At 43.9% G+C, this 20,851-nt stretch overlaps 1 protein-coding gene across 3 annotated transcripts in view; it reads right to left on the bottom strand.

Annotated features, from left to right (window-relative positions):
• The window catches only part of SAMD13 (sterile alpha motif domain containing 13), a 31,020-nt gene extending 10,554 nt beyond the window's left edge, over positions 1–20,466 (bottom strand). The window contains exons 1-2 of one of the 3 annotated variants that reach the window (XM_075003291.1): positions 20,443–20,466; positions 15,059–15,143 (exon numbers count right to left, since the gene is read on the bottom strand). In XM_075003291.1, coding sequence (XP_074859392.1) covers positions 15,059–15,111 — 53 coding nt within the window. In that variant the 5' untranslated portion in view covers positions 15,112–15,143; positions 20,443–20,466. Of the gene's footprint in view, positions 1–15,058; positions 15,144–15,468; positions 15,755–16,511; positions 16,632–20,442 lie in introns of those variants that run through there. The other 2 variants (XM_075003290.1, XM_075003289.1) reach the window with 2 other exon arrangements.
• Between the last annotated feature and the right edge of the window lie 385 nt (positions 20,467–20,851).

The following is a 20,851-nucleotide window of genomic DNA, read 5'->3' as shown; positions in this document are numbered from 1 at the left end:
ATGATTGTACTCAAATTGGTCAGAAGGGGTCAGCAGAGACTCCCTCATGTCGGAGCTGAACATGCTGTAGTTCCCAGCTCTCCCCAGGATCTGATTGGCTTTGGAGCAAAAGACCTACAAAATTTGGGATTGAACATCAGTCTCCCTTGACTTTCAAAACAAAAAAAGCAGTTCAGTAGCACTTTAAAGACTAACAAAATAATTTATTAGGTGATGAGCTTTCGTGGGACAGACCCACTTCTTCAGATCATAGCCATACCAGAACAGACTCAACATTTTTAAGGCACAGAGAACCAAAAACAGTAATCAAGGTTGCCAAATCAGAAAAATCATCATTAAGGTGAGCAAATCAGAGAGCAGAGGGGCAGAAGGGGAGTGGGGGTTCAACAATTAGATAAAGCAAAATTTGTAAAAGAGTCCTTATAATGAGCTAGAAAATTGCCATCCTGGTTCAAACCACGTGTTAATGTGTCAAATTTGAATATAAAAGAGAGTTCAGCAGCCTCTCTTTCCAAATGGCTGTTCAAGTTCCTTTTGGAAGAAAGGCTGTTGAACTCTCTTTTATATTCAAAGTCGACTCATTAACATGCAGTTTGAACCAGGATGGCAATTTTCTAGCTCATTATAAGGACTCTTTTACATACTTTGTTTTATCTAATTCTTGACTCCCCCCTCCCTTCTTTCTGCCCTCTGTTCTCTGATTTGCTCACCTTGATATGTATTTTTCTGTTTGGCAACCTTGATTACTATTTTTGCTTCTCTGTGCCTTAAAAATGTTGAGTCTGTTCTGGTATGGCTATCATCTCAAGAAGTGGGTCTGTCCCATGAAAGCTCATCACCTAATAATTTTTTTTGTTAGTCTTTAAAGCGCTACTGGACTGCTTTTTTGTTTTGATAGTACATAGACTAGAATGTCTCTCTCTCTTACTACTCCCTTGACTTTGTTTGCTATTTTTCTCCTAACAAACTCTGTACTGCTGATTTCAGTCTATTGCTTTTGATTTTTCCTAGTCTTTTCCTAGACTAGATTGTGCTTCCTGGGGATATCCCTAATGGAACATATATGTATATATATATAAACTCTCCTATTAATCAAGGATACATTGGCACTATTAGCACCATACATGTTCCCGCTTTACAAGTTGTTAAAAACAGCCTTTAGGATGTCACAAATTATGGATTTTCTAATCAGCTAAGAATCCCAGAAAACTTCTGGTAAACACAGTCAGAATTGATTCTTTTCTGTGGCGGACCTCAACCAATTGTTTTCAGAAGCAACAGCAGCAGAAACAACAAATCATTCAGAATGTTTCCCATTAGTAATTAATTCAGAGTGATTCCACACAGCAACGCTTATTCTTAACCTACATTCTTATCTCAGATAACCTTTTTGGCACTGCAAGTTGTTAGTAAAACCTGTGCGTAAGTAGTTTGACTTTGGCTTTTATCTGGTAATTTAAGGAGACAAAACAACAAGTAGTTCCTCATAAGAAACATGCAATTTTACAAAATGCTTCTACAGTTACAGATCTCAAAGTTCAGTCACAAATATTCTCCATTTTCACTGTGCCATCTCTGTCAATGACTCAGTTGTAGCATCAATGAGGAAATAAAAACTAATTTATGTCTGTATGTCTGAAATCAGGATAAACTTCCACCATCTCAAATAATTACAAGGGGGTCTCAAGAGAGAAACAGACCCTCAGAAAAAAATTTTATAACTCATATTTTGAATATGAATATAACCAATTAGAAGCCCAAATTCAACCTTCAGATATGTGACCCAACATTCCATTGTAAACACTGGGATTTGCATGTGTGTCCCGGTATAGAAATCTAGCCCCAAGAGTTATTGTTCTAATTGTCTTTAGTCTGAACATGAAAAACAAGGATTCTGCAGAAACTTCTATCTCTGGGCAGTATTTAGTGCTGAATTCTAATCCCAGGTACGCAGCATATATATCCATATCTATGTATCATAAATTTATTTATTATGATGTAATATGAGGGCTATCAAAGCTTGTGTAAGCATACAAGCACTCAGGAAGACTATTATCTACCCCTGCAAAAACATTAATGTAGTGTATTTAGAAATTTTAAAATTTCTTCTCCTGCTTCACTTTTCTCTCTTCTCTTTCTGCATTTGTCTATCGAAACTGGTGAGGGCCAGGATCGCTCAGATGGAGGAGAGGTCCTGTTGCAGAGAAGGTGTAGTCCCTGCCCTGGCAGCCTACCACACCAGGAGTTAAGACTTATGTGTCTAGGTACCCATGTGACACAGCAGGGTTCCATGATTCCTGTGGACTAAAATGGTAGTTTGTGGTCATAGGGAGCTAAGTGATCACTGAAATAGCCTTGACGATCAGGATTCAAATTGTAGACTGTGGCCAGTAGTGTACCAAGTCAAAAGTACATGCGTTTAGAACAGGTCCAGGTGTAGGGAAAGGCAGCAAGGTGGTCGCCTTGGGCCCTGCATCTTCAGGGTCCTGTGCTCCAACTGAATATGGAATTCACCACCCACCAGCAGGTCCCTGCTGTCAGCATGTCACCTTGGGCTTTGCTCACCAGCCAGGCCCCACTGGGCTGGTTCTGGCTCAGGAGATTAATTTTGGCCTGTTCTTCAAAAGGTTCTTTCCCCTCCATCTTGCCCAGGCATAGTCAGGCAGCCATACCTAAGCTCAGAGTGGTAGAAGATCGATTTTGCTGAAGGATGCAGTGACCATGTTTCTCAGCAGAGAGTCCATGGTCTCCTTACTTACTGCTTTTCACCAGCCCTGGATGACTGGGACAGAACTGGAGGCAGTGTCTCAAACTCCACCTAATACCTCAAGAGGCTCCCAGTTGTGTGCTTGAGTAAATCCTATGAAGCAGGGAAGGGAGCTTTGTCTCTCTTGCTTCCCATACATTTATATGTGACAGGGGTGTATGGGGTGTCTAGGGAGGGGTAGCACCTCTGGTGTCAAGACTTGTTGTGTCTCTTCGGGGGCAGCTCGTGCACCTTTGGTCCCCACCTGGCACCCAGCTCTCACCTGTGGCTCGAAGAAGCTGTAGCATGCAGCGGCCACACCCCGATAAACCGCTTCGACAGGCGGGCTAAACCAGGTGAGGGTAGCCGGCAGGTCTGAAACCTGCGGTGAGACAGGGAATTGCCTATTCCCAGCATGCAAAGTCAGCCCCGGTGGACTGGATGGATGTGATCAACAGCAAGATCCCACAATGAGGAAGGCGGTTCTGCAACGCTCTGTGGAGAGCGAAGGGAATGACAAGGCACCAAAGACGGCATAGCCATCCACTGCAGCCTAGGAAGTCCCAGCCGCAATGACTTTTCGTACCACTGAAACCAGGCTTCTGAGAGTGGAAGTGCCCCTGTGCAATGGCTTTTCCACTTTAAACGTTCTCCTGCACAGGTTCTTTGCACATTCTCATCACTTCTGTCTACCTCAAAGTCCTGCGGTGACGGCAGAGGGTGAAGCGACAGGTGGAGGTGACCACTGGGAGTCATAACTCCAAAACTACACGAAGGTGGCCTGTGGACTCCGGTCACTCGACTCTGACCCCCAGATGACAGAGGAGTTTGGCAGCATCCCAGGCAACTGAGCAGGCTGTTTTAGGAACAGCACTGCTCACTCTCAAAATGAGGGAGGGGGACTAGAAAAGGTATCCCAAAAATTGCTTGTCCCAACCAAAATGGCCAGCATGCCGCAGCTGGCAGGTTTACCCCCACACCGGTCGAAAAACAGTGAAAAGAAAGATGATATTTGCCGTGTGGAACGCCCGCACCCTCTTGGACAGGCAGAATGCTATGAGGCCTGAGAGAAGAACGGCCCTCGTAGCAAGAGAACTGGCACTTTATAGCACTGACATAGCCGCCCTGAGGGTGACCAGACTGGCAGAAGAAGGATCCATCTACGCATCAAAAGGAGGTTAAACCTTCTGGAACGGCAGACCAGAAAATGAAGACAGAATCCATGGAGTGGGACTTGCCAGCAAGATATCACTTCTGCACCAGCTTCCTGACCTACCAACTTGCATCAGTGAGTGTATGATCAAGCTCCGCTTTCCCCGCAACACCTCTCGCCACGTTATAGTCATCAGCGCTTATGCCCCCACACTGACTAGAAGTGACAAAGCAAAAGAAAGTTCCTATGAGGATTTGACCATCTTGTGAAAGCAACTCCTCCTAGTGATGAGCTTCTCCTGTTGGCTACGTCTACACGTGAAGCCTACATCGAAGTAGCTTATTTTGATGTAGCGACATCGAAATAGGCTATGTCGATGAATAACGTCTACACGTCCTCCAGGGCTGGCAACGTCGACGTTCAACATCGACGTTGCGCAGAACCACATCGAAATAGGCGCTGCGAGGGAACGTCTACACGCCAAAGTAGCACACATCGAAATAAGGGTGCCAGGCACAGCTGCAGACAGGGTCACAGGGCGGACTCAACAGCAAGCCGCTCCCTTAAAGGGCCCCTCCCAGACACACTTGCACTAAACAACACAAGATCCACAGAGCCGACAACTGGTTGCAGACCCTGTGCATGCAGCATGGATCCCCAGCTGCCGCAGCAGCAGCCAGAAGCCCTGGGCTAAGGGCTGCTGAACACGGTGACCATAGAGCCCCGCAGGGGCTGGAGAGAGAGCGTCTCTCAACCCCTCAGCTGATGGCCGCCATGGTGGACCCCGCTATTTTGACGTTGCGGGATGCGGATTGGCTACACGTGCCCTACTTTGATGTTCAACTTCGAAGTAGGGCGCTATTCCCATGTGTAGCCGTGACGGGCGCTATTTCGAAGTTAGTGCCGCTACTTCGAAGTAGCGTGCACTTGTAGACACGGCTGTTGGGTGACTTCAATGCTAGGGTCGGCAAGGACTGTAGGACCTGGAAAGGGGTGCTGGGGCATCATGGTGTTGGTAACATGAATGCCAATGGCCGCCTCCTGTTGAGCTTGTGTGCAGAAAATGACCTGACGATTCAGGCAAGCCGATAAATACAAGACCACATGGATGTACCTGAGATCAAAACAGTGGCACTTGATTAACTATGTCATCAGTCGCAGGCAGGACATTCGAGATGTTAAGGTCACCATGCAGGCAGCTGAGTGCTGGACTGATTCATCGACTCGTCAGATTAGTCCTTATACTGCACATCACACCACTGCACCGCTAGAAGCTCAAGGTTATCAGACTCTTCTTTAACACTGGGAAGCTGCAACATACTGGTCATCACGAGAAATTCACAGCCTGCCTTGACAAAGTGCTGATGTCCCATGGACCTCTGACAGGAGACCCAATACAAAAGTGGGACCGGTTCAAAACTCTGGTGATGGAGTCAGCCAAGTCAACACTAGGACTGAAAAAGAGTTCACCAAGACTGGTTTGATGAAAACGATGAAGCCATCACGAAGATCTTAGAGGAAAAACAGAATGCATTTCTTCTGTGGCAAAACAATCAGTCCTCAATCTCCAAACGGGATAGTTTCAAACACCTTCAGAGCCAGGTGCAAACGGCACTTCACAAAATGAAAGATGAGTGGTGGGAGAGTAAAGCTGATGAAGTCCAATACTATGCTGACACCAAGAATTCCAAGATGTTCTTCAGTACTATCTAAGCTATATATGCACCTTCAAAACCAAGTACTACATCTCTTCTGCGTGCAGATGGCATGACCCTTCTGAGGGAGAAGAACAGCATCAACAATAGGTGGAGAGAGCACTTAAGCAACCTTCTCAACAGACCCTCCATTGTTGACCCTGTGGCCCTAGACCAGATCCCTCAGAAATCCAAAATAGACAGCCTTGACCTGCCCTCTACAATGGTTGAGGTCAAAAAGGCAATCAGCCAGACCAGCTCTGGCAAAGCACCTGGGATGGACAGTATCCCTGCTGAAATTTTCAAACCGGCAGGACCAGCGTCACTTGAAGCATTTCACAACATCTTGATCAGCATCTGAGAAGACGACGACATGTCGAAAGACTTTAAGGATGCCACAGTCATCTTGCTCTTCAAGAACAAGGGCAACAAAGCTGACTGTGGAAATTACTGGGGCACCTCCCTTCTCTGCACTGCTGGGAAGATCTTGGCTTGAGTCATCCTCAACTGTCTGATCACCAGCATTTCAGAGGAGAACCTACCAGAGGCACACTGTGGTTTTTGCCCAGGCCGCAGCACCATTGACATGATCTTTGCTGTTTGTCAGCTCCAGGAAAAGTGCAAAGAGTGGAACTTGGATCTGTATGCTGTCTTTATAGACCTGACCGAGGTGTCTGGCACCGTCAACAGAGAAGCCCTGTGGATTATCCTGTCAAAACCTGGCTGCCCGAGAAGATTCTTTATCCTCACACGCCTGGTCCAGGATGACATGACTGGCTTTGTTCTTTCAAATGTCGAGTCCTCAGATCCAATTGAGATATTCAAATGGTCTGAAGCAAGGGTGCGTGCTGGCCCCAGTGTTATTCAACCTCTTTTTCACGTGCGTCCTCAGCCACGCAGTTAGGGACCTGGACCATGGAGTCTACATAAAATACAGACTTGATGGGTCACTTTTCGACCTTCGTCGTCTGAATGCTAAAACCAAGACGCTTGAGAGGCTCATCCTTGAAGCCCTTTTTGCTGACGACTGTGCACTTATGGCACACAAGGAATCTGATTTCCAGCTCATAGTCAACACGTTTGCTGATGCCACTCGCCTCTGTGGTTTGACCGTCAGCCTAGGAAAGACCCAGGTACTGTTTCAACCTGCTCCAGGATCTGCTGCTCTCCCCGCTTCAATCTTTATTGAAGGCACAGAGTTAAAAACAGTAGAGGAATTCAAGTACCTTGGCAGTGTGATAGCCAGTGATGGCTCCCTTGACAAAGAAATCAATGCCAGAATCTGCCAGGCCAGCTGGGCACTAGGACGTCTGAGTGCACGAGTGTTGAATCAGCACAATATCGGACAGTCCACTAAACAAAGTGTACAAGGCTGTAGTCCTGACCAGTCTCCTGCATAGATGTGAAACCTGGACGTTGTACAGAAAACATATAAAACTGCTGGAGCACTTCCACACACGCAGCCTGAGGTCAATACTGCACGTTCTGTGGCAGGACAGAGTTACGAATCTGGAAGTCCCGGACAGAGCAGGAACCACGAGCATCGAAGCCATAATTCTGAGAGCCCAGCTTCACTGGACAGGGCACATCAAATGAATGGAGGAGTCAAGAATCCCTTAGCAGCTCCTCTATGGTGAACTCTCCCAGGGCAAAAGGAATCAAGGTCGGCCTCACAAGAGGTATAAAGACTGCATGAAGGCCAACACTGCTCATGCTAGTTTAAAACCAGATCAGCTAGAGCAGCATGCAAAAGACTGAACAGGCTGGCGTGCTCTTGTACGACATGTATATGACAACTTTGAAGAGCAGTGACGTGTACGCCTCATTGATGCTCGTGAGAGGAAGAAAACAACAGCAGCAGCTGCACCAACAGAGCCAGGACAATTCCCTTGCCCCCACTGTGAACACCCCTGCCATTCAAAGCTTGGACTCCTCGGCCACATGAGAGTCCACAACCAATGAGCCTGTTCAAGCTCAAGATGTCGTCATCGGACACAACGGACTACCTATGGTACAACGATATGTAAAAACAGAATTCTGTATCTGTAGAACTGCACGAGAACATTTTCTGTCACTCATTAAATACAAAACAAAAAGCATTCCACAGCAATGGCCGTTCACAAACAGAAGCACTGATTTCAGGGGGGCGACTTGTGGAGTAAGATACTGTTCACTGCAAAGGATTTCCTGACCAAGAACAGTACTCAACATAACTTGCAGTATTTCTGTTAAATACAGAATGCATTTTAGTTTAGGATTTTTCTTGTTCAAACTGTGATACTTAACCCCTGAAATACACTATATCAACCTCTGTCCACTCAAGTCACAGAACTTCTATATTTTGTAGTCGTGGTGTTTAAGTATTACATAAATCCCGGCATTTTCTCAAGGTGCAGACTACGCCTCTGACATCACATTGACAATCTGCATCCCTGTTCCACTTAAAATAAAAATTGAACATTAAAAAAAAACTATGGTGAATTTTGGAAGTACTTTACTTTCCATTTTCTTTCTATGCCAAGCGAAAGATTTTGTGTAGGGAAATAGCCATTCACATTTTGTTTACTAACAAATATATTGCAATTTTAATGTGCTTTGAGGCATTAAAAATAATTTTAGGTTCTAATTACCTGGGCCATTGTTCCAACAATACAGGAAATATTTATGTCCAACAGCTCAGACTCAAACCAGGTATAAATATACTGTATTACTGTCATCAGGGCTTCCCTGGTGATTAACTTGTCCCAATAGATGCAGGCTCCTGCCACACAAGTGACAGCATCTTGCTGGACTTCACGTGACAGGTGACATCAAAAACTGCGGAACTAAAGGCTTGGAAAGCATGTGGCAGAATCCAGCTGAGAATGGCTAGATTTTTAACCTGCTCTCTTTGCTTCCAGACTGTGTATTGAACAGCTTCCCTGTTGCCTTATTACTATGCACAGCTCAATTCTTAGCTTCAGCCATACACACGCTTCTGTCCTGCACACAGGGTGCCTTAGAATGGTAAAGGGGCTGTCCCTTTATGACCTGACAGGTTAACCTGCCGGGAGCCGACACGCTGATTATGAACAAAACTGTAGCCTGTTTGCTTTCCATCACAGTCTGTGTGTTGTGACTTTATAAAAGCATCTTGAAAGAAACAGCTTTTACTAAAGTTATTTATAACCTATTTAACATTGCACCAAATGCTTGCTTCGTGCATAGGCGCATACACATGGTGTATACATTCACTTAGAGACCACAGCTTCTGTTCAATTTAAGTACGTTACCTACCAGTTTTACGCAGCCAGACTGAGCCGCTATCATTTGAACTGAAAGCAAAAATAATTAAATGTAAGTTGACCTTGTTTTACTTACTTTCCCTCCACAACACCAATGGTAAAAATGAGGCTGCTGATCGAGGGTGGTCTCCCAATGGACATATACATTATGATCTATGGAGAATTACAGTGTAAATGCATACTGCTGTGCTGTAACCAGTGCTTAAAGGAGATCTAAATAAAAGGGGAAGCTCATCAGATTTGATAGCTGTCAAAGGTCTTGACGTTGCGAGGTAATAAGGCATTGAATCATCATTTTTCAGTGATGAGATGCCGCACAGGTCGAGAGATAAGGAATCATTTACCTAATTTAGCTACCCTTGTCTTATATCATGCCCATCACCAGGCGATCTGTTTCCTCCAGGGAAAAAGAGAAGGAATATATGAGAAGGAATATATTTGAAAGCAATTTATGTCCCTTGCCAGCAGGCCTGCCATGAACTGACAGAAAGTATGGAGTCTACAAGTGTACACCTGCATGCCTGCAGGTTTCCTGCTCCCACCACTTAGTGCCACTACTTAGATTTAACCAGGGTGAGGAACCTGGGCTGATGTCAGAATAAAAATAATAAGTCCAGGTTTTTAGACAGAAAAGCTAGGAAAAACATTACATCAGACAAGGCATTGCAACAAGTGTATGTATCATCCCCACTGGTCATCACCTCTAGATGGGAGCCAGTAGGGGAACAGGATTCTTTCTGGAACTGGTACAAAGGTGACTCCCTCCTGTGCTATTTTTCCCATCAGCCGCTTCTGCTGTGGCAGTAAGTCCCAGACAGGTATCTGGAACTACAGCCCCTCTTCTGATCCCCTGCCTGAGTAGTCTCCATCTCTTTGACAAAGGTGAAACTTTGTAAGGAAGGAAGGTGCTATGTAACTGCATCTTTAGATGCTTTTTCTCAGCATTTGTACAAATTTAGAGGAATGAAAGCATGTAAGCAGCAAACATAAAGAAGAAAAGAAAAGTGCTATGAACTTCATAGGGCCCAGAGTATTACAGATATGTAGGCATTGCTGCGCTCAGCATTGCAACACCTAAATGACTTAGAAGGCAGATTGCATTTTAAAAGGGATTTAGGAACATTAATTGTCAATAGGATTTATGCTCAAAAAGAGGCAGATTTACTACAGATTGGAGACCAGCCTTTCCACAGGCTGCATATATACTTGGGGCATGCAAAATAGCACAGTGCTAAGAAAACAGCACACAGGTGACCAGCCAATGGGATTGTGCTGGGGGCAGGGGCAGTGCTTGAAGCCTCTTCCCCCCAGCCTTGCTGCAGCTACTGAAAAATAAGCAGGGGCCTGAAGCTGCTTTTCTGAGTGGTGTGCCAGGGGTGGGGGAACTGGGGCAGGTAGGGAGCCTGCCAGAGGCTCTGAACTGCATCTGCAAGCCGGACCCAGCTGCTTTTGCCCAGCCCTGCCCTACACACTACTTTCATAATCACTGTCCAAAAATTGCCTTGTGAGGTATCATCTGAAAACTAACAACTCACTGGTCCATAATAGAACAGTGAAATGTTTGTGGTAACATTATACCTGAAGTCATAAACATAACCTGAAACACGTTTATCAGACAAGGCTGGATAAACCTGTTTATCAAGGACCAAGGATAAGCGGACACTTCGAGCCAGGTGTCAAAGATGATGGGCAAAAACCAGTTGAGCGGCCATTCTCTGGTAAGGGAAAGGGCAGGAACAAAAAGATCTTAGAAAATGACAGCATGAAACCTCTTTCACCTCAAGACTCCTTGACTCCAGCCTCTAGAGATAACCCTCAGGAAAATGCATTTCAAAGGAGGACTGAATTGTAAAGTAAGGGCAAAAATACACCAAGGTGTCTCTCCCTAACTGTCTTCCTCTATTTTACCTAAGGCAACAAAAGAAACAAACTTTGGACTTTGAGAGTATATTCTGGACTGAGAATTTGGTCGGCAATGCTCCCAGGAACATGTGGGTATCAAGTTCACTGTTTCTAAGTCTAGTTTGTTAAATTTTAGCCCTACAAAGCATTTTATTTTTATTTCTTTTGAAACCACTTCTGAGTTTAATGCCTGGAACTTGTATGCTTTTAAAATGCCTGTTAGTTATATGAACTTGTTTTATTCTTTAATCAAAACTAATCCGGCACTGTGTTTTAACTGATTTGTGTAGGCAACTCCATTTAACTAACAGCTTGTTGTACACTGATCCCCTTAGAGTGATAAGAGACTTAAAATACCTGCATTGTCCAGAGAGGGCTGGACAGTGCAGAATGTGTATGTTGTGGAGAAATCCAGAACTGACTTCAGATAAATTGCTCATGTCTGTGTGTGAGGAGATCACCCGTTTAATTGTTTTATTGACTCTGTACATAGTGACTGAGATCTTGCTCCTCCTTGGCAATTTATATGGTAAACAGCCACTCTACACGCTGTCATTACTCTGGCTCTGAGATCTTGGTGGTGGGAAGGTAAATTATTCAGAGTTCGAGGGAGCTGACTATAGCAAGACTCTTGGGAAGTCCATTTGCTTTGAGCTGTGCAGTTCAGAAGGTTGGCATCCTAACCTAACATTAAGACCCATGGTGATGATCTTTGTAGGAGGTCAGAGCAAGAACCAAACTCCTATGTAGAGCCTGGGGAGTCTCTCAACCAGCTGAGAGAGTTCAGGAGTCTATGAAGGACAGAGAATCTGTGTTTATTGGGAGTGTAGTCAGATCTGAAGACAAAATATATCCAATCTTTCAAGAAGTGTCACAAATTAACAGGCTGGCCTATGCACCAGAAGCTGAAGGCCATCTTTTAGTTTGGCGGCTCTGATGTAGTGGAGAAATAAGACTGACTTTGTGTGGAAATTGTCTGGGAGGCAGATACGCTCTGGCAACTGAAGAGTCCAGAGTATCCCCAGTGCAGTCTGTGTATGGACAGGTATCATGCTAGCATTGAGATGAAGGCCAAGAGAGTGGAAGAAGGGTAGGACCTTGCTGGATGCCAACTGTACCTAGTGGAAGGGGTGATCCCTGAAGACAGTCATCCAGACAGTGGAGGATGACTATTCCAGTCTGTCAAAAATGAGCTGTGGTGAGCTGGAGGACTTTTGTGAAGACTTGCTCGCTGAAAGACCAAAGGGAAGAACCCACTGCTGGCAATACTTGTTGCACACAAGGATCATATAACTCAACTGTGAGATGGATTACTGAAGCAAAATGAAATATGTACCTTGGAAGTTGAGAGCAACAAACAATTCCCCTGGAGCTAATGAAAACACAGTTGGTACCAGCTGAGGAATGGCTCTTGTGGCTAAGAAGTTCCTGGTGTTGGACCGCTTTATTGTAAATGGTCATTCCAGATCAGGACTATTTCTTTTGCTAACTGGATAGACCACTACAAAGTTTGGGACAGGATGGGAGAAAAAGACACTCTGAACCCTTGGTTCCTATTCAGAAGTTTTTGTCAGCCCTCTTGGAGGTAGGCAGGATGATCGCTAGTTTGCCATGTTACCTAGGCTGGTAACAGTGGAGCATTATTGCTAGGCAAGGCATCTTTCCTTGAGGGGAGGTATGTAAACTAGGGGCTGCTGAGGTTCCTGTATCTGCTCCAAGGGAATCTGCAAGGCCTCTGCTATTCTCTTCTTTAGCTCTTGGAAGGTTTTGTAACCATGTGGATAGGATGGTGGAGGGAGACCTTCCCATATGCTGAGGAGAACTTACCTTCACCTCCAACCTTGACTCTTGTTCCGTAGTAGGGTCTTCCTGGGAAGATGGTTCCTGAGTACCAATGACTGTTGTTCCGAGTTAGTCCTATTGTGTGACAGCAGTCTATACACCTGATCACTGTATGGGGAACCTGTCATATCACAGAGCTCACAGCTTCACAAAGCTCCCAGTGGTGAGGTCCTACTAAGGTTGTTGATGGACAACCAACTGATTCCTGGGTTCTCATCATTGGGATATACCTAAAAAGGATGGAAACTGGAATGGAGAGATGGTGGAGTTCGGGATGGCAGTGCCTGAGTTTGAGAAGATATCATCCCTGCATTCACTGCAGGAATTATGGGAGTCCGTACCAAAGGCTGCATGAATATTGGAAGCCTAGGTGGTGCCTGTTGTTTCATCATATCAGTTGCTGAGTCTCTGTGAGCAGTGTAGCAGCACCAGAGGATATGCTGGCTCTCAGGGGTAGGCTGGCATCAGCAGGGTATTCCTATTAGTATCCCTCAGCAAGAAAGATTCAATATTTTTTGACTAGGAGATCCTTGTGAAAGAAGAATCAGCACTTCTGGACAATGTTCCTCAAAATGAAGTATACAGAGTGACACCAGATATGGTATGAATGGGCAGTCTGTGCACTCTTTATGATCTGAGGAAGACTGCACCTGAACAGAGATGAAGGACAGGAGTCCTTGTTCTTTGAGGAACCTGTTTTTGGAGAGCTCTGATTTAGGTACCTTTGAGGGCGCTGCATTAGCTTACTTGCTGGTAGACTTCTCAATATGTCTGTTGCCTGCTGGAAGTCTCTGTTGGTGGTACTGGCCTGTTGATAAGGGAAGAGGTGGAAGCTTTGGCAGTATCCATATTGGGTTGTGAGATTTCCCTATTCCATGGTCTTTGGGATGACTTTTTTCAGACTCCTTGCAAGGAGAATGGTAGTTTTCATTTTCAGAAGGCTTTAAAACCTCTGAATTTGCCCTTTGGCCTCTGTTGATCAGAGACAAGCCAAAGAGGCCAGAGCTCTCTGAGAGGCCAACACGGATGTATGTTTGGGGGGAGCAGCGTTCAAAGCATTCAGGAGGTGCCCTCCATAAGAAGTAGTTTCATTCTGTTCTCCCAAGAGCTTCCAGGATCTGCTCTTGAAGCTGGAGCAGCTTTTACCCTTTAAGAAACAGCCAAAACACCCATCACTGAGGGGAAAAGACACGTGGCAGGTCTTGCAGGGGTTTGTATCCTAGGATTTTGGATAATCTCCATAGCCAAAAGGGGCCACTGACCAGCAGAAGTCAAGGGTGGTAGACTGCAAATAAAAGTAGCATGGGATGACTCTCCTCCAGAGAGCACAACTCTGTGCTAGAAATTAAAATAAGAAACAGCCAAGTAAATAAAGAAAATACTAATGAATACAAGAAGAAAACAAGCAAGCTGGGTCAAAGATTACAAACAAATACTGTGCCACTCCAACTCAAGCAACAAATGGCTGAGAAGGAACCTGAACAGGAGCAGGCCAGCCCCTTCCCACCTACCCCTACACAAGAACACAGGGGGCTTGTCTACGCTACCACCCTCCTTCGAAGGAAGGATGGTAAGTAGGGTGTTGGGAGTTTACTAATGAAGTGCTGCGCTGCATATGCAGCATTTCATTAACCAAATTCCCCCCCCACCCCCCGGGTGGCAACTTTGAAGTTTTAAACTTCCAAGTACCAGCTCGTGTCTAGCCACAGCTCACCTGCCAGTACTTCAAAGTGCCGGGGCAGGAGTAAAGGGACTTCGAAGTTGCCCCCGGCACTTCAAAGTACTGGCGGGTAAGCCGTGGGTTGACACAAGTTGGTACTTCGAAGTTTAAAACTTCATAGTTGCCGCGGGGGGGAAGGGTGGAATTTGCTTAATGAAGTGCTGCGTATGCAGCACAGCACTTCATTAGTAAACTCCCAACACTTTACTTACCGTCCTTCCTTCGAAGGAAGGTGGTAGTGTAGACACAGCCAGGGCGTGTAGAGCACCGCTGCAGATCCACAGATACTGCTGACGAAAAATCTCCAATCAAAAGTGTATGGGCGTGCACACACCTTTAATGAAGCACCCAGTAGGACAATTACTTGAAGGAAAACAAGGTCTTTTCCCCCACAGGGAAGTATGTACTTGACATAATCAAAGAAACATAATGCCAGTATGCACGGTGTATGTTTCCACCAGCAGAGTTCAGAAAAGAATTCCAAAATGGACTTGGATGAGAAGCACCCAGTGCCAGGATGGCCCCTTTAATTAGTGAAAGGACTGAAACATTGGTTTCCCGGCTAGAATGCAATAGAGACAATGGCATATGGGAAAAGCTTGCAAACCAATGAATACACTGGCTTTCTCCACATCAGCCACCTTACGGTGGAAGAACTAAAACTAAAACTGAAATTTCTTGATTGTCTGTGTATACCACGCCCAGGAATTCACTTACTTCTTGACATCCAGAGAGCCATTCTCCTTGTTTTCCATGTCAACAGACAGCATGGAGAAGATAGAGGTTTCTTTAACTTCAGCAACTGACCAATAAGCAGAGAAAAAAAGCTGTGTTTAATTAACAGTGAACACAAAAGAGCAATATAATGTGACAGCAATGAATGCTGGCCTGCAGGTCACCACCTTCCCTTGAGCTTAGAGAGAAAACAAATGCGGCCAGGGCCTCTCTTTCCTCAGAAACATCCCAAGAGCTGATGATCAAATTCCAGAGGTGCTCTCTGCTCTACAGACCAGGACCGAATATTTGATTTGACCCTTTTCCAAAATAAATGCTTTCATATACTCATTTATATGGCTTTCTGTGCCCCCTCAATATGCCATCATCTCACATATGTGTATAATACTTACCCTCCAACATCCCTGTGAGGAAGGAAGTATTGGTGCCCCATTTTACAGGTGGGGAGCTTCAGCACAGATGAGCAAGGTGATTCACCCAAGGTTACATGAGAGAATTCTGTGGCAGAACCACCAACTTCTGTGCCTTACCCACATTATCTTCTCGAGCTAGTGAAGCATCTTCAGTAGATGTAGTGAGTGCAGAGGAAAGACACTAAGACCTATAGTCAGAGAGAAATCCTAGAAAATGCAATTTGTTCTCCCTTCCCCCCTGCTGTGTGCAGGGCTATTTTCAACAGTACACATTTTTGCACCATTATCATGTGCCCGGGAGAAGAGCTGAGGTGACTCAAGACTCTGCCCCCCCACCCCCAGTGAGTGATTCCTGTTTCACAGAACACTGTGTAACTAAACATTCAAGATATTCTTGCTGTGGCATTAATGGATGCCTATGACATGTCACAGAGCCCGCTGAAGGAGAAGAGAATGGGAAATCATTAAATCTATATAAAGTTTACACAAATCAAGGATAATCAACTAAAATTCAAAAAAACACCTTTTGAAAAAACCATTACCGTGTTTAACATGTAATTAACAGAATGCAGAACACCAAATGCAGCTGTAACAAACTAATCAAAAAGATGATTCTTTCTGCACTTCAGATCAGATAATTTAATACCTTTCCACCAAATCACTTCCCGTTCCATCTAAGGAGATGACTGTAAAATGACAAGTGAAACAAACGGACTATTTGCAAAATGTTCTCCCCGATACAGTTAAACAAGACTAAAAGAAGAAATAAAGCTGCAGGTGTGAGGTATTTTGATCTCCAGCACACACAAGCAGACAAAAACTTGCAGTTTTTAATTAGTGAGATTATCTGTTGAGAGTTGCTTTCCTTTCCCCTATCCCCACCCCAAAATGTACAAGGAAAGATTTTGGAAACTGAGTTACACACATTCACCATTTTATAAGCATCTCAGAAATCATTCACTAGGCAACATTACACCACACTGTCATTTTTCTAAGAAAAAAAGTAGAAAAGAAAAACCTACCTACAAGCAACTAAAACAAATCATTTTTACAAGCTTATCAAGAACAGCAAAAGAACCCCCAAGGATTTCTTTCATAAAGTAGGCTGGCAAAGGAATTCAATAAGGAGGTACAGTTTGACACAGTGAAATAAGATCAGGCTGGCTCAGCGCCAGCATGACGTTAGGAACCACATACAAGCTGCACCAACAGCCTTCAGTTTCATGGCTGACTTTTTAAAGGCACAGTGTTCTGCCTGATCACTTTACCTAAATCCCTTCAGCAGAACTCTTTAATGCTATAAATCACATGTCCTTTCCTGCTGAATCCACCTAACAATTGCCCTGTAAAAGAGCCACAACTCTTTTGAAATTAATGTCTTTCCCCCCCCATCGTCTTTTATTAAACAACTGCTTCCTCATAACTGCTTACACTTCAAATATTCACAAGCACTTTCCAATTAATTTAACCTGAGTGAAAATAAGGAGAGGACATTTCAGACGTTGCAGGAACAAATATGCTTCTGAGGTGCTCACTAACAATATTTGCCCTTGGAAAGAATCACAGAGTTACCAGTTTTAGCAATTTCTTTTACAGGATAGAGTTCCTCCGCAGACCAGAAAATCCTCCAGTATCTTTATAAAAGGAAGTAATACACTTAATGCTCAGTGCAAGATTCATAATTTGCTTGTTGGATCTTAACATGGTAAACATTTTCCCCACCCCTACTACAAAATGCAATGTATTTAAACTGCAAATGCTGTTTGGAGCAACTTTGCTCAAACTGTAAAGTAGTTGATCCAATGAAACTTTTACGGACAGTGGAAACAATTAGGAATGGGAGAGCTAATCACTGAATTCATAAATGAGTTAATTTAATAACACAGTGGACAGAATACACCAGGCATACGCACACACCCAGAAATCAAGTTCCACCTACTTTCCGTTGAAATCTGTACACTTCTGGTTGAGCATGAAAAACAGAGACGCTTGAATGGAAGCATGCAGACTTTTGAAAGGATATCACAACCGTGTCACTGAAGGGATTGAGTAAAGAGAAGAGACGAAAGAAACTCAGGGGGATAGATTCCTCCAGCCTTCCTCAAGATTGATTTGTACCTTATTTCACAAGTTGGTACGCTGATGTCAATGGGACCACTTGCAGAGGAAAATACTTCTCACTGTGACTGCAGGGGGCAGAGTCTGGCCCAATGAGAAGCAAAACCAGCAATTTTCCACAGCCAACAGTATGTTCTTTCCTTATGACAATCATCCTAGTTTACCTTCACCTCCTAATTTTTCCAAACAGGACACACAGAGACAGGTAGGTTGCGTCTAAACTAGCAAGTTCTTTCAAAAGATTTTTCAGAAGAGGGGGCCTCTTTCGGAAGAGGCCAATGTGCGTGTACACACAAAAGGCTTTCTTTCAAAAGGAAATTGAAAGAATGTGTCTCTCCTTTCGAAATCACTCTCTTTCTTGTTTCAGGAACAGCACCCCCTTTCAAAAGCTTCTTTTGAAAGAAAATGTGTGTAGATGCTCCTCAGGGCCCTTTTTCCGAAAGAACAGTCTTCATTTTTGATCCTTCGCCCATTCGTTCGAAAGAGTGGAGGCTGTGTGGACGCTCTCTTTCTAAAGAAGTTCTTTTGGGGGAGATCTTCTGGAACACCTTCTTTCAAAAGTTATCTGCAGTGCAGACATAGCCTTACATTGTTTTGGTGGCTGTGCTAACCAGTGTTTTTATACCACTGCAAATCTAAACTAACTTCTCTGATTTTAGGAGTCTTTCAGCTGTGTAAGAAACTTTTTGCTATTATGTAGATTACATGTCTGCAAGAACTTGAGGCAGCAAAAACCCCACAATTAGGTACTGTTCAGCCACACTTAAGTATTGCAGTATTCCTTCATTATGCTTCTCAGCTGTAACCCAAGTTGTTTTAAACACACACTGGGCATGAGTCTACTTTGGACAGTCTGGGCTACCACAGATCCAGGCATTGCTTTGAAACAGATTTTTCTTCTAAGCACAAACCTCTTAAAATTATATCCATTCCGTTCAAATCCCCACAAGGTCAGGGAAGACAGAAGGAAATCATTACTATCTGATGACTGCTTACGGACTTATGAAGTAAATGATGGCCTTGCCCTGATTTTCAGGGGACAGCCATCCCTTCACGAAATGACCACCACAGCTAGACCTGATGGATGACCCTGATGGCAGTCTCAGAAAAGAGGTCAAAGCTGACTACTAAGAACCTCGGCTCAACCCCCACTCCTAAAGATGGTGTCCCTCCAAAGCAATCCTGATGGACTCGGGTTGGTTAGTAAGGGTGAAATGGCACTACTATGTCTGTGCTATAAAAATTGTGCGAATGGAGAATTTTGATTTCCAGGCTCTTAATCTGACATCTTCATGAACACTTCAGACCCTGAGAACATGGTATTATTGTTGTACTATTGTACGCAAGAATTAAAGTTAATTTCCCCGGCAATTTTACTTCACCTGCATTGTGCAATGGCAGGTAAATAAACAAAGCACACACAAACCCTGGACACAGTAAGGGGTGGTAGTGCATGCTTCTTTGGTATTTTAGAATAAGGCAATACACACATAGATCAAATGGAGCAATACACACTTATGAGGCAGTGTTACACAGTAAAGAAACCCACCACCATTTCCCAGCTCCCATAAAATACTGGAAAATGTGGCACGCATATTAGACAGTTTAGCTGCACAACAATTCTCTTTGTTTCGCCAGTAAATGAGCAAGTTCTAAATGAGGTATTTTAAGTTTGCTGCATCCGTTGGTTTCTAACTTTGGTAATGAGCTGACATTTGACGATACAAACAGCAGGCAGCTATTCACTCACACCCTCTCATTCCTTCCATCATGCTGTTCAACTAATCCTTAGAGTATTTAAAATAAAGTTCACACTGCACATGTTCTGTCTAATTCTTGAAAAGTGGAGATATGAATCCAACATATAATGTCCTGCAGGAGAGTTCAAGGGTGACCCTAATCCTCACGTGCTGTTGTTTTTAATCAATTATGAGGTAATTCAATTAATACAGAAATAATGTTTGGGAAAATATTTCTGGAGCAGGCAGGCAGGGGTTGCATATGAAGCCTTGTTGGATTGTTTGGCCTCTCTTTACTGGTGAAAAAGTATTTTCCAGGCCACACTGGCAATGAAATGAAACTACTCAGGTCTCAGTTCCATGACTTGGAATCAGTCCGCCATGAGTGGCCTTAAGTTGATTTTATCCGCATAAGATCAAACATTCAGAAATCAGTGCAGACACTGTATATTTATTAATATCCAAATGTCAGCTTTCTGCTAAGAAGCTTTTCAGGTCTCTGAAAAGGTCTGCAGTACAGGAAAACCAAACATCTCACACATGCCTGGCAGCAAAGTGGAGAAATCCTGTAACAGAAGAGAGAGATGCTGGAATTTAGATCTGGGGGAGCAAGAGAGAGACAAATTTAAATTGGGGGGAGTAAGATGGAGCCAAATGTCTTTTCTTTTGCAATGGCAATGGGGAGAAAATGTTTGTTAAAAGGGAAAATCAAATGAAACAAAAAAAAATCAAATCACTTTCACTTTGGAACTTCAGTTGTGTGCTGGACTAGCTAGGGAAACTTCTCTTGAAAGATTGAAACAATAAGTGTCAAACAGAGTGAAATGCAAGTTCTTAAAAGTGTGATAATCCCCTCTTTTAGTCCCTTCCTTTAAAATAATGGTTTATCCCTTTTTGAGCTCATCTTCAATTCATAAGCAAGTCCTTGCTCTCCACACAGAACTGTTGTGAGTTACTCTAAATATACTTCAGGGCAAAACACGCATTTTCAGAAAGCTGTTTAAGGAAGGAATGCAGCAGTAATTGTCTGAAGAAGGAAACTGAATATTTAAAAAATCCCATTCCCTCTCTGAAGTGCACAACAGACCTCACTTACCTTACTTGATAGCCAGCAAAAGGCAGCCTTCCTCCAGCACAGAGGCACCCACATGCAGAGTTCTAAATAGAAGATGCTCTGGCCAATCACAGACAATCTGTCAGGTACTGTGGCATTCTGGGAACTGTAGTCAATAACTTCAGGGCAAGATAAATAGTCTCAGAGGGCTAGCCATGTTAGTCTGTAGCTTCACACAAAACAAGCAGACCTATAGCACCTTCATGACTAAAATTTATTTTTAGGTCTTGTCATTAGATCTTACCCACAAAAGCTCATTACCTAATAAATAAATTTGTTAGTCTTTAAGGTGTTATAGGACAGCTTGTTTTTTCAGAGCAAGAGCAGTGGTCTAAATTTTACTGTCACTACGAGATCTGAATAAAAATATACCAGCCTGCATTGAAAACTC

Source organism: Carettochelys insculpta, chromosome 9, assembly GCF_033958435.1.
Source record: "Carettochelys insculpta isolate YL-2023 chromosome 9, ASM3395843v1, whole genome shotgun sequence".
Classification (NCBI taxonomy): domain Eukaryota; kingdom Metazoa; phylum Chordata; order Testudines; family Carettochelyidae; genus Carettochelys; species Carettochelys insculpta.
This window is presented reverse-complemented; position numbering and strand designations above follow the sequence as displayed.